The sequence below is a fragment of the Balaenoptera musculus genome, chromosome 9 (genome assembly GCF_009873245.2).
Source record: "Balaenoptera musculus isolate JJ_BM4_2016_0621 chromosome 9, mBalMus1.pri.v3, whole genome shotgun sequence".
Taxonomy (NCBI): domain Eukaryota; kingdom Metazoa; phylum Chordata; class Mammalia; order Artiodactyla; family Balaenopteridae; genus Balaenoptera; species Balaenoptera musculus.
Window position 1 is genome coordinate 45,265,155 of NC_045793.1, and position 12,885 is coordinate 45,278,039.

The following is a 12,885-nucleotide window of genomic DNA, read 5'->3' on the forward strand; positions in this document are numbered from 1 at the left end:
AGCTCTCAGGTGATTATACATCCTAGTTTGTGCCTGTTTTCCCTTTCACTTTGAAAAGTGTCCCTGTTTGGATAGTAAATGATATGGTAACCCTGGTTGAATTCAGTTTACACTTCAGGTAACTTCCTCCAACTGGCTTAAAAAAAAAATTCTATTGATACTACCATGAGTACCCTTTGTTTAAATCTCAACTGTGGGACTTCCCTGGTGGTCCAGTGGTTAAGACTCTGTGCTCCCAATGCAGGGGGGGCCTGGGTTCCATCCCTGGTCAGGGAACTAGATCCTGCATGCTGCAACTAAAAAAAAAAAAGATCCTGCAAGCCACAACTAAGATCCAGTGCAGCCAAATAAATAAATAAATAATTTTTAAAAATTTTTGGAAAAAAAAAAGAATAAATCTCAATTGTACCCCATATTACCTAATACTCGTTAAACTATCTTATACTTATCGATTGTTTCCACCACTGCTGTGAGGGCAAGGGCTTGTGTCTACCCTATTTCTGCATCCTAGCACAGGATGCCTGGCACATAGTAGGCACGCAATAAAACCTGTATAAAGGCATGCATAGGTCACAAGGGGAATTTGAATTACAGTAAATCATTCACACCACTATTTCGGAATTGTAGTAATTATTGGAGTATCTGACAGTATGGAAAAGGATTTGTCAGTAGATTAACATCAAATGAGCTGGCATTAAAAACACAAACTTTAAAAACACAAACTTTCCGGGGCTTCCCTGGTGGCGCAGTGGTTAAGAATCCACCTGCCAATGCAGGGGACACGGGTTCAGTCACTGGTCTGGGAAGATCTGACATGCTGTGGAGCAATTAAGCCCGTGCGCCACAACTACTGAGCCTGCGCTCTAGAGCCTACGAGCCACAGCTACTGAAGCCTGCAAGCCACAACTACTGAAGCCCGCAAGCCACAACTACTGAAGCCCATGCACCTAGAGCCCGTGCTCTGCAACAGGAGAAGCCACCACAATGAGAAGCCCCCACTCACCACAACTAGAGAAAGCCCGCGCACAGCAACAAAGACCCAACGCAGCCAAAAACAAAAAAATAAAACACAAACTTTCAAAAACAAACAACAAAAAACCCCACAAACTTTCAACAATATAAAAAGGATTTAAGCAAGTGGGGTTTATCTCAGGAATGAAAGGTTGGTTTAACATCTGAAAATCACATAATATAACATATTAACAGAATAAAGGAGAGAAATCATCATTTCAGTAGACACAGAAAAATTATTTGACAAAATCCAAGGACCATTTGTGATCTATGATATATATATATATATATATAAGTACTAGAAGAAACATGGATTAATTCCTCTATAATGAGGGAGTAGGGAAAACTTTCCTAATAATAGCTCAAATTCCAGAAGTAATAAGACAAAATGTAATTTCACATACAAAAAAATAAAACTTTGGTATAGAGTAAGACACCTAGGCAAGACACCATAGGCAAAGTAAGAAGACAAAAAACAGGAAAAAAAATTCCAAGTGCTAGTATCTTTAATATCTTTAAAGAGCTTTTAAAAATAAAAAGGCCAAGAACTCTATAAGAAATTGAGCTTCTGAGGTGAAAAATAAACCATATAATATATGCTAAGAGAAACACACAATAAAACCAACACTGAGATACTATTTATCATGTATTAAATTGGCAAAAATCCAAAAGTTTGAATACTGTTGGTGGAGAAACAAGCACATCCATACATTCCTGATAGTCCTACAAAATACTATGGTAGCTGTGGGAGATTTGACAATACTGGTAAAATAATCCTTTGATCACAATCCTATATCTAGGGATCTCTCCCAAAGATAAACTGGCAAAAATATTTTTTAAATGTATGCACAGGTCTGTTATTCCTTACAACAGTATTTGTAATAGCAAAGAGACCAGAAACAACACAAAATCCATCAGCAATTGGTTAAATCAGGATTGGTTAAATAATGTCAGATCCATAAAGTAGATCTCCAGAATATATCATTAAAGGGCAAAGTGGAGAAAAGTGAAGTGTGTATATACAGTAAAATGTACATTATTTACAAAATTTGCTATGTGTTTAAGGTAAAAAGATAAATATAAACATTTTTAAATGGTTAACTAGAGGGAAAGGAAAAGAACAGTATGAGGGATAAAAATAGAAGTCTTCTTGGAACATACCTTGTTTTATAAATTTGACTTTGGAATTATGTAAATATTTTACATAATTATAAAACAAAATTAAAATTAAAGATTTTAAGATGAAGCAAAAGAATCTAAATTAGTATATGGGGGTGGCATAACCCCACAAAAAGGAAGTTTCAATCAACTTAAAACAGTAATTTGTGCATCCCTAGTGGAATAAACCCTAAGGAAAAAAAAAAGGAAAAAAAACCTTTAACTTTTTTTAGTCACATTATTAGTGGTAGTGTTGGTATTAGTATTCTAAGACTACTGTGTGTGTGCTGTGGTTAAAGCAAATGAGTAATAATCTTACCTGTTATTACTAGAATCTTCTTAGAACTGGAATTCCCTGCAGAGGAGAAAGGAAGAGTAGAAGAGGATAAGTAAAACCCTGAGTTTGCAGGGTTTTATAAATAAAACCCTATACAAATTCACAATACATTTTACTTAAAAAAAAAAAATTTTTTCTCCTTTCTATTGAACAGGCCTCAAAACAATCACCAATCCTATGGCAGTGAGCATCCTAGCCCGTGGATGGTAGTCTTGAAATAATACTTCCCACTAAAGGAAGCAAAGATTCTTGACAAAAAAAAAAGGCTAATTCCAGATGTGAGACGAGAAATGTACAAAGGAGGCTATAAGTTAGAGAGAAGATGGCAGAGTAGAAGGACTTGAGCTCACCTCCTCATGAAAAACACCAAAATCACAACTAACTGCTGAACAACCGTCAACAAAAAAGACTCGAACTTACGAAAAATGATAGTCTACATCCAAAGACAAAAAGAAGCCACAATGAGATGGTAGGAGGGGTGCTTTCATGATATAATCAAATCCCATACCTGCCAGGTGGGCGACCCACAACCTGGAAAATAATTATATTGCAGACAGAGGTTCTCCCACAAGAGGGCAAGTTCTGAGCCCCATGTCAGGCTTCTCAGCCTGGGGGTCTTGCATCAGGAGGAGGAGCCCCCAGAGCATTTGGCTTTGAAGGCCAGCAGGGCTTGAGTGCCTGAGCTCCACAGGACTGGGGGAAACAGAGACTCCACTCTTAGAGGACACACACAAGGTTTCACATGCACTGGGAGCTTGGGCCAGACCTACCTGTGGGTCTTGGAGGGTCTCCTGGGGGAGGCAGAGGTCAGCTGTGGCACACGGTGGGGGCAAGGACACTGGTAGTGGAGGCCCCAGTGAATATTCATTGGCATGAGCTCTCCTGGAGGTCACCAGTTTGGTACTGAGACCTGGCCCCATCCAACAGCGTGCAGGCTCCAGTGCTGGGACACCTCAGGCCAAAAAACCAACTGGGTGGGAACACAGCCCCACCCATCAGCAGACAGGCTGCCTAAAGTAGTCCTGATCCCACAGCTGCCTCTACACATATCCCTTGACACGGCCCTACCCACAAGAGGGACAGGACACCCAGCTCCATGCACCAGTGGGCAGGGAGTCCCTCCCACTGGTCCCTCCCACCAGGACACTTGCACAGGCCCTGGACCAACCTCACCCACCAGGGGGCACACACCAGAAGCTAGAAGAGCTACAACCTGCAGCCTGAGGAACAGAGGCCACAAACACAGGAAGTTAGACAAAAAGAGTTGGCAGAGAAATATGTTGCAGACAAAGGAACAAGATAAAACTCCAAAAGACCAACTAAATGAAGTGGAGATAGGCAATCTTCCTGAAAAAGAATTCAGAGTAATGATAGTAAAGATGACCCAAGATCTCAGAAAAAGAATGGAGGCATAGACCAAGAAGATACATGAAATGTTTTACAAAGAGCTAGAAGATTTAAAGAACAAACAAACAGATGAACAATACAATAACTGAAATGAAATATACACAAGAAGGAGTTAATAGCAGAATAAATGAGGTAGAAGAACGAATAAGTGAGCTGGAAGACAGATTGGTGGAAATCACTGCTGTGGAACAGAAGAAAAAAGAATGAAAAGAAATGAGGACAGTCTAAGAGATCTCTGGGACAACATCAAATGCACCCACGTTTGCATTGTAGGGGTCCCAGAAGGAGAAGAGAGAGAAAACGGGCCTGAGAAAATATTCGAAGAGATAATAGCCGAAAACTTCCCTAACATGGGAAAAGAAACACTCAAGTCCAGGAAGCGCAGAGAGTCCCACACAGGATAAAACCAAGGAGGAACACATCAAGACACATATTAACCAAATCACAAAAATTAAAAACAAAGAGAAAATATTAAAAGGAACAAGAGAAAAGCAGCAAATAACATACAAGGGAATCCCCAAGAGGTTATCAGCTGATTTCTCAGCAGAAACTCTGCAGGTCAGAAGGTAGTGGCATGACATATTTAAAGAGAAGAAAGAGAAAAACCTACAAACCAAGCATATTCTACCCAGCAAGACTCTTGTTCAGAGTTGATGGACAAGTCAAAAGCTTTACAGGCAACCAAAAGCTAAGAGAATTCAGCATGACCAGACCAGCTTTGCAACAAATGCTAAAGGAACTTCTCTAGATGGAAAAGAAAGGCCACAGCTAGAAACAAGAAAATTATGAATGGGAAAGCTCACCAGTAAAGGCAAACATACAGCAAAGTAGGAAATAATCCACACACAAATATGATATCAAAACCAGCAACTGTGAGAAAAGGAGAGTACAAATGCAGGATATTGGAAATGCATTTGAAATTAAGAGACTAGCAACTTAACATAATCTTGTATATATATAGACTGCTATATCAAAACCTCATGGTAACCACAAACCAAAAATCTACAATACATACACACACACACAAAAGAAAAAGTAATCCAAACACAACACTAAAGATAGCCATCAAATCACAAGAGAAGAGAACAAAAGAGGAAGGGAAGAAAAAAGACCTACAAAAACAAATCCATAACAATTAACAAAATGGCAATGGGAACACAGTATCAATAATTACCTTAAATGTAACAGATTAAATACTCCAATCAAGTCATAGACTGGCTGAATGGATACAAAAAGAGGACCTGTATACATGCTGTCCACAAGAGACCCATTTCAGATATAGGGACAAACACAGACAAAGTGAGGGGATGGAAAAATGTATTCCATGCGAATGGAAATCAAAAGAAAGCTGGAGTAGTAATACCCATATCAGACAAAATAGACTTTAAAATAAAGATTGTTACAAGAGACAAAGAAGGACACTCCATAATGATCAAGGGATCAATCCAAGAAGAAGATATAACAATTGTAAACATATATGCACCCAACGGACTTCCCTGGTGGCGCAGTGGTTGACAGTCCACCTGCCAATTCAGGGGACACGGGTTCGAGACCTGGTCCGGGAAGATTCCACATGCTGTGGAGCAACTAAGCCCGTGCACCAAAACTACTGAGCCTGTGCTCTAGAGCCCGCAAGCCACAACTACTGAGCCCATGTGCCACAGCTACTGAAGCCCATGCACCTAGAGCCCGTGCTCCGCAATGAGAAGCCACTGCAATGAGAAGCCCACACACCACAACAAAGAGTAGCCCCCGCTCGCCGCAACTAGAGAAAAGCCTGGGTGCAGCAATGAAGACCCAATGCAGCCAAAAATAAACAAATTAATTAATTAAAAAAATATATATATATATATGCACCCAACATAGGAGAACCTCAATATATAAGGCAAATGCTAACAGCCATAAAAGGAAAAAATCGACAGTAACACAATAACAGTGGGGGACTTTAACACCCCACTTTCATCAATGGACAGATCATCCAAACAGAAAATCACTAAGGAAACACAGGCCTTAAATGACACATTAGACCAGATGGACTTAATTGATAATTATAGAACATTCCATCCCAAAGCAGCAGAATACACATTTTTCTCAAGCACACATGGAACATTCTCCAGGACAGATCACATGCTGCACCACAAAGCAAGCCTCGGTAAATTTACAAAAATTGAAATCATATCAAGCATCTTTTCCGACCACTATGCACTATGAGATTAGAAATCAATTACAAGAATAAAACTGTAAAAAACACAAACACATGGAGGCTAAACAATATGTTACTAATCAACCAATGGATCACAGAAGAAATCAAAGAGGTAATCAAAAAATACCTAGAGACAAATGAAAATGAAAACACAGTGAGCCAACACCTATGGGATGCAGCAAGGGCAGTCCTCAGAGGGAATTTTATAGCAATACAATCTTACCTCAGGAAACAAGAAACATCTCAAATTAACAACCTAAAATTACACCTAAAGCAACTAGAGAAAGAAGAACAAACAAAAACCAAAGTTAGTAGAAGGAAAGAAATCATAAAGATCAGAGCAGAAATAAATGAAATAGAGACAAAGAAAAATATAGAAAACATCAATAAACAAAAAGCTGGTTCTTTGAAAAGATAAACAAAATTGATAAACCTTTAGCCAGAGGCATCAAGAAAAAAGGGAGAGATCTGAAATCAATAAAATTAAAAATAAAGAAGATACAACTGACACCACAGATATACAAAGGATCATAAGAAACTACTACAAGCAACAATATGCCAGTAAAATGGACAACCTAGAGGAAATGGACAAATTCTTAGAAACATATAACCTTCCAAACCTGAACCAGGAAGAAATAGAAAATATGAATAGACCAATCACAAGTACTGAAATTGAAACTGTGATTTAAAAACCTCCAACAAACAAAAGTCCAAGACCAGATGGCTTCACAGACGAATTCTATCAAACATTTAGAGAAGAGTTAACACCTATCCTTCTGAAACTATTCTTAAAAACTGCAGAGGAAGGAACACTCCCAAACTCATTCTATGAGGCCACCATCACCCTGATTACAAAATGAGACAAAGATACCACAAAAAAAGAAAATTATAGGCCAATGAACATAGATACAAAAATCCTCAACAAAATACTAGCAAACAGAATCCAACAACACATTAAAAGGATCATACAGCATGATCAAGTGGGATTTATCCCAGGGATGCAAAGGTTTTTTAATATCTGCATATCATTCAGTGTGATACAAAAATTTTTTTTTTTCAAAAAGTCTTTTAGGGCTTCCCTGGTGGCGCAGTGGTTGAGAATCTGCCTGCTGATGCAGGGCACACGGGTTCAAGCCCTGGTCTGGGAAGATCCCACATGCCACAGAGCAACTGGGCCCGTGAGCCACAACTACTGAGCCTGCGCGTCTGGAGCCTGTGCTCCACAAGAGAGGCCGTGACAGTGAGAGGCCCGCGCACCGCGATGAAGAGTGGCCTCCACTTGCTGCAACTAGAGAAAGCCCTCGCACAGAAACGAAGACCCAACACAGCCAAAAATAAATAAATAAATAAATTTATTTAAAAAAAAAAAAAAGTCTTTTAATTGTTCAAAATAGCACAAAATGACATCGCAGTATGGTAATACTGAGTCACAGGGGTTACTCTACAATAGATGAACGGGCTTACTGTTTCCAGAAATGAGAGATCAAAGGGTGCTTGGGAATAGGGATGGGGGAAAACAATGGGACCAGGCAGTGGGCTCCAAGGTGACTAAACGTGACGTTTTCCACACATTAACAAATTGAAGAATAAAAAACATATGATCATCTCAATAGATGCAGAACAAGCTTTTGATAAAATTCAACACCGATTTATGATAAAAACTCTCCAGAAAGTGGGCATAGAGGGAACCTACCTCAACATAATAAAGGCCATATATGACAAGCTCACAGCTAACATCATACTCCCAATGGTGAAAAGTTGAAAGCATTTTCTCTAAGATCAGGAGCAAGACCAGTATGTCCATTCTTGCCACTCTTATTCAACATAGTTCTGGAAGTCCTAGCCATGGCAATCAGAGAAGAAAAAGAAAGAAAAGGAATACAAATTGGAAAAGAAGAAGTAAAACTGTCACTGTTTGCAGATGACAAGATACTATACACAGAAAATCCTAAAGATGCTGCCAGAAAACTACTAGAGCTCATCAATGAATTTGGTAAAGTTGCAGGATACAAAATTAATACACAGAAATCTCTCACATTTCTTTTTTTTTTTTTTAACATTTATTTATTTATTTATTTGGCTGCACCAGGTCTTAGTTGTAGTACGCGGGATCTTCATTGCAGCACCCGGGATGTTCACTGCAGTGTGTGGGCTCTTTTAGTTGCGGCATGTGGGCTCTTTTAGTTGCAGCATGCAGGATCTAGTTCCCTGACCAGGGATTGAACCCAGGCCCCATGCATTGGGAGCACAGAGTCTTAACCGCTGGACCACCAGGGAAGTCACTCTTGCACTTCTATACACTAACAACGAAAGATAAGAAAGAGAAATTAAGGAAACAATCCCATTTACCATCACAAAGAATAAAATACTTAGGAATAAACCTACCTAAGGAGGCAAAAAACCTGTACTCGAAAACTATGAGACGCTGATAAAAGCAATCGAAGATGACACAAACAGATGGAAAGATATACCATGTTCTTGGATTGGAAGAATCAATACTGTCAAAATGACTATACTACCCAAGGTAATCTAGATTCAATGCAATCCTTATCAAATACCAATGGCATTTTTCAGTAGAACAAAAAATTTTTAATTTGTATGGAATCACAAAAGACCCTGAATAGCCAAAGCAATCCTAAGAAAGAAAAACAGAACTGGAGGAATCAGGCTCCCTGACTTAAGACTATACTACAAAGCTACAGTAATAAAAACAGTATGGTATTGTCACAAAAAGAGAAATATAGCTCAATGGGATAGGACAGAAAGCCCAGAAATAAACTCATGTACCTATGGTCAATCTATGACAAAGGAGGCAAGAATATACAATGGAGAAAAGACAATCACTTCAATAAGTGGTGCTGGGAAAACTGGACAGCTACATGTAAAAGAATGAAACTAGAACATTCTCTAACACCATACACAAAAATAAACTCAAAATGGATTAAAGACTTAAATATAAGACCAAATACTATTTAAAACTGTTAGAGGAAAACATAGGGCACTCTTTGACATAAATTGCAGCAATATCTTTTTGGATCCACTTCCTACAGTAATGAAAATAAAAACAAAAATAAACAAATGGGACCTAATTAAACTTAAAAGCTTCTGCACAGCAAAGGAAACTATAAATAAAATGAAAAGACAATCCTCAGAATGGGAGAAAATATTTGCAAACAATGCAACCAACAAGGGATTAATCTCCAAAATATACAAACAGCTCAATATCAAAACAAAAAACCCAATCAAAAAAATGGACAGAAGATCTAAATAGACATTTCTCCAAAGAAGACATACAGATGGCCAAAATCACATGACAAGATGCTCAACATCCCTAATTATTAGAGAAATGCAAATCAAATCTACAGTGAGGTATCACCTCACACCGATCAGAATGGCCATCATCAAAAAGTCTACAAACAATAAATGCTGGAGAGGGTGCAGAGAAAAGGGAACCCTCCTACACTGTTGGTGGGAATGTAAATTGGTATAACCACTATGGAGAACAGCATAGGGGTTCCTTAAAAAACTAAAAATAGAACTAGCATATGATCCAGCAATCCCTCTCCTGGGCATATATCTGGAGTAAACCATAATTACAAAAGATACATGCACCCCAATGTTTCATTGCAGCACTATTTACAATAGCCAAGACATGGAAGCAACCTAAATGTCCATCAACACAGGAATGGATAAACAAGATGTGATACACACAGACACACACACACACACACACACACACACACACACACTGGAATATTACTCAGCCACAAAAAAGAATGAAATAATGCCATTTGCAGCAACATGAACGGACCTAGAGATTATCATACTAAGTGAAGTCAGTCAGACAGAGAAAGACAAATATCATATGATGTCACTTACATGTGGAATCTAAACAAATGATACAAATGAACTTATTTACAAAACAAAAACAGACCTACAGACTTCAAAAACAAACTTATGGTTACCGAAGGGGAAAGGTGGGAGGGGAGAGGGATAAATTAGGAGTTTGGGATTAACATATACACACTACTATAAATAAAATAGATAAATCAACAAGGACCTGCTGTATAGCACAGGGAACTTTACTCAATATTCTGTAATAACCTATATGGGAAAAGAATCTGAAAAAGAATGGAAATATGTATATGTATAACTGAATCACTTTTCTGTACACCTGAAACTAACACAACATTGTAAATCAACTATACTCCAATATAAAATAAAAATTAAACTTAAAAAAGAATAACTTCAATTGCAAAAAAAAAAAAGGAGAAATGTACAAAGGAACCTAGAATATCTTATTATACCAGATATAAAGAAAGCTATCAAAGACTATTAGAGTCACGTTAAATGACTCTGGAGCCCACTAGTCAACAAGAACCATTGAGCAGGCCTGACTACTGCTCCATGGGATGGGAGACACCTGGGATGCTTGACTGCTGGACCCACAAGGACAGCAGGGACTGTAACCACCATTCAAACCTCCTCGTCAATCGCACAGTGTGGGCAAACCCCTGGTCCCAGGAATATGGCCTGGTGGGCCACAGAGGCCTGACGCCGAAGGGCAAGTGTGCAAGAGCTAACTGCAAACGTGTGTTCCACTGTGACTCAGCATCAAGGCTCCCTGGAATCAGTTCTCAGGTCTGGCTGTGTAGAGATAGATGAGGCCACAAAAAATTAAAAATGAACCAAAAAACCACTGAGCAGAGAGAGGGCAGTATGAGCAACAGTAAGAATAAAAACTCCAACAAGAGGAAGATATATTAGGCTAATGATTTGTTGAAAATTAAAGCTTCTGAATTATAACACATTTCCCTTTCACATTTTTTTGACCCAGACAAATACCACGTTTATTTCACAAACACTGGGAAGATGGGTTGGAGGCAGAGGTGGGACACGGGTGCAAAGCTGCACACAGTCATCAGCAGCCCACAAGCCACACTGAGGGTCCAGCCAGGCAGTGCCTCCAAGTCCACAGGCAGCAGAAGTGAGTGCAGGGAGGGCCCTGAACACCAAGCCCCCTGAAAGCCTAAGGGGCACAGCTCCAGCTGTCCCGGGAAAACCACAAATAAACAAGAGTGGGGGGTGGCCCCACCCACACAGACCATCTAATCACCCATCTTCACTCTGGAGGTCTGAAGGATTGCAACGATGACCCCAAAGAGGCCGATGGCGCTGCCCAAGATCTCCACGATGAGAATCTTTACAAAGAGGCTGGGGTTCTGCACATCAGCCAAGGTGGCTCCACTGCCCACGACGCCCACACAGACTCCACAGAAGAGGTTAGACAGGCCCAGTGTGAGGCCAGTCCCAAACATGGAGTAGCCTGCATGGTAGTTTTGATGGCCAACGGCCTTGGGGTCAGTAGCACTGCAAGGCTCAACCATGTTGCTAATGACAATCGCCATGATGATGCCGTAGATGGCCACAGCCTCACAGAAGACGACACTGATCAGGTTCTTGGTCTTAATCCTGGGGGCCTTCACCCCCTCCCCAGTGATGTAGATGCCCCATGCTGCCCCAACCACAGACAGGGAGATAGCTAGGCCAATGCCTAGGTTTGACCACATGACGGGGGAAGTCTCCGTCAGGAACCATGCCACATCAAAGAGGGAGCCCAAGTCAAAAATGGTGTAGCAGATTCCCATGACGAGCAGGCAGGCCCTGAAGGCCACGAAGACCCCGGAGTAGAGCAGCACTAGCCCCGTCATGGCGGCAACAACGCCATGGCGGGGCAGGAGCTCAAACCGCGTCCCTGCATCCGCTATCCACCCTGCAGCCTGTGGGCCCGCCCTGCAGCGTCACCTCCTCTTTCATTTTTATTGTGATTCCTTTTCCCTGTTATTTTTCATTGTACCAGTAACATTATTTTTAGAGGAAAAACACTGAAATACAAACATTAATATATGTATTTGAAAGTAGGTATTTTCCCAATACTAAGCACATGTTGTATCATGTATTTTCCATGTTGAAAATATTCTTCTCTCTGTGGGAGAGTACCAGCTGTTTAGTGGTATGCAAAGGAACTTATTTTACCCTTAATCCACTGAATCTCCTAGGGGATACCACTGTAAAATATGTCAATGGTTTTTTTTTTCCTGGAAATGGTCTACTAAATAATCTCTTTTCTTTATTGTCTTCAGAAATTAAAACATTAGCATGAAAAATTTCAAAATTTCTTAATTATTTTTATTTGGGAAAAGTGTACTCATTAGAATATATGGAATATTAAACCCTAAATAAGAGGACTTTATATCAAAAGAAATATCATTAATCATCTAACGAATGTCAAAAATTCTATTTGTGTTCCTGCCAAAACACAGAAACTTATTTTTAAAAATTGAACTATTACTTTCTTTGTGTGTGTGTGTGTGTAATTCAGATATTATTGCTTATTATATCATTCCATACAATTTTAAGTAAACAGACTTTGAGAAAATATACTGGGAATATTAAACAGATGATGGCAATATTGATGAAAATGTTCAAGTGTTTTACATAAGGTAGTATAAGAGGCACCACTGCCACCATCACCCTCCGAAATTTGTATGTTTCACATAAAAAGAGTAAAATAGTTCATTGGCATTTAACTAGCATTATTCTTTGTAATTTATGCACCAAGATACACCTAAACAACTGCAGAATCTTCAGAGCAAAACAAAGCATTTTCTTTCACTAGCAGATATAGCAGTTTCAGTTTCTTTAAAAAACAAGCAAACATGGGCTTCCCTGGTGGTGCGGTGGTTAAGAATCTGCCTGCCAATGCCGG

At 39.5% G+C, this 12,885-nt stretch overlaps 1 protein-coding gene across 1 annotated transcript; it reads right to left on the bottom strand.

Annotated features, from left to right (window-relative positions):
- Positions 1–10,836: 10,836 nt before the first annotated feature.
- LOC118900859 (V-type proton ATPase 21 kDa proteolipid subunit-like) lies at positions 10,837–11,909 on the bottom strand. Its single transcript, XM_036863682.1, has one exon. The coding sequence runs from the start codon at positions 11,825–11,827 to the stop codon at positions 11,225–11,227; it is 603 nt and encodes a 200-aa protein (XP_036719577.1). The 5' UTR covers positions 11,828–11,909; the 3' UTR covers positions 10,837–11,224.
- Positions 11,910–12,885: the final 976 nt, after the last annotated feature.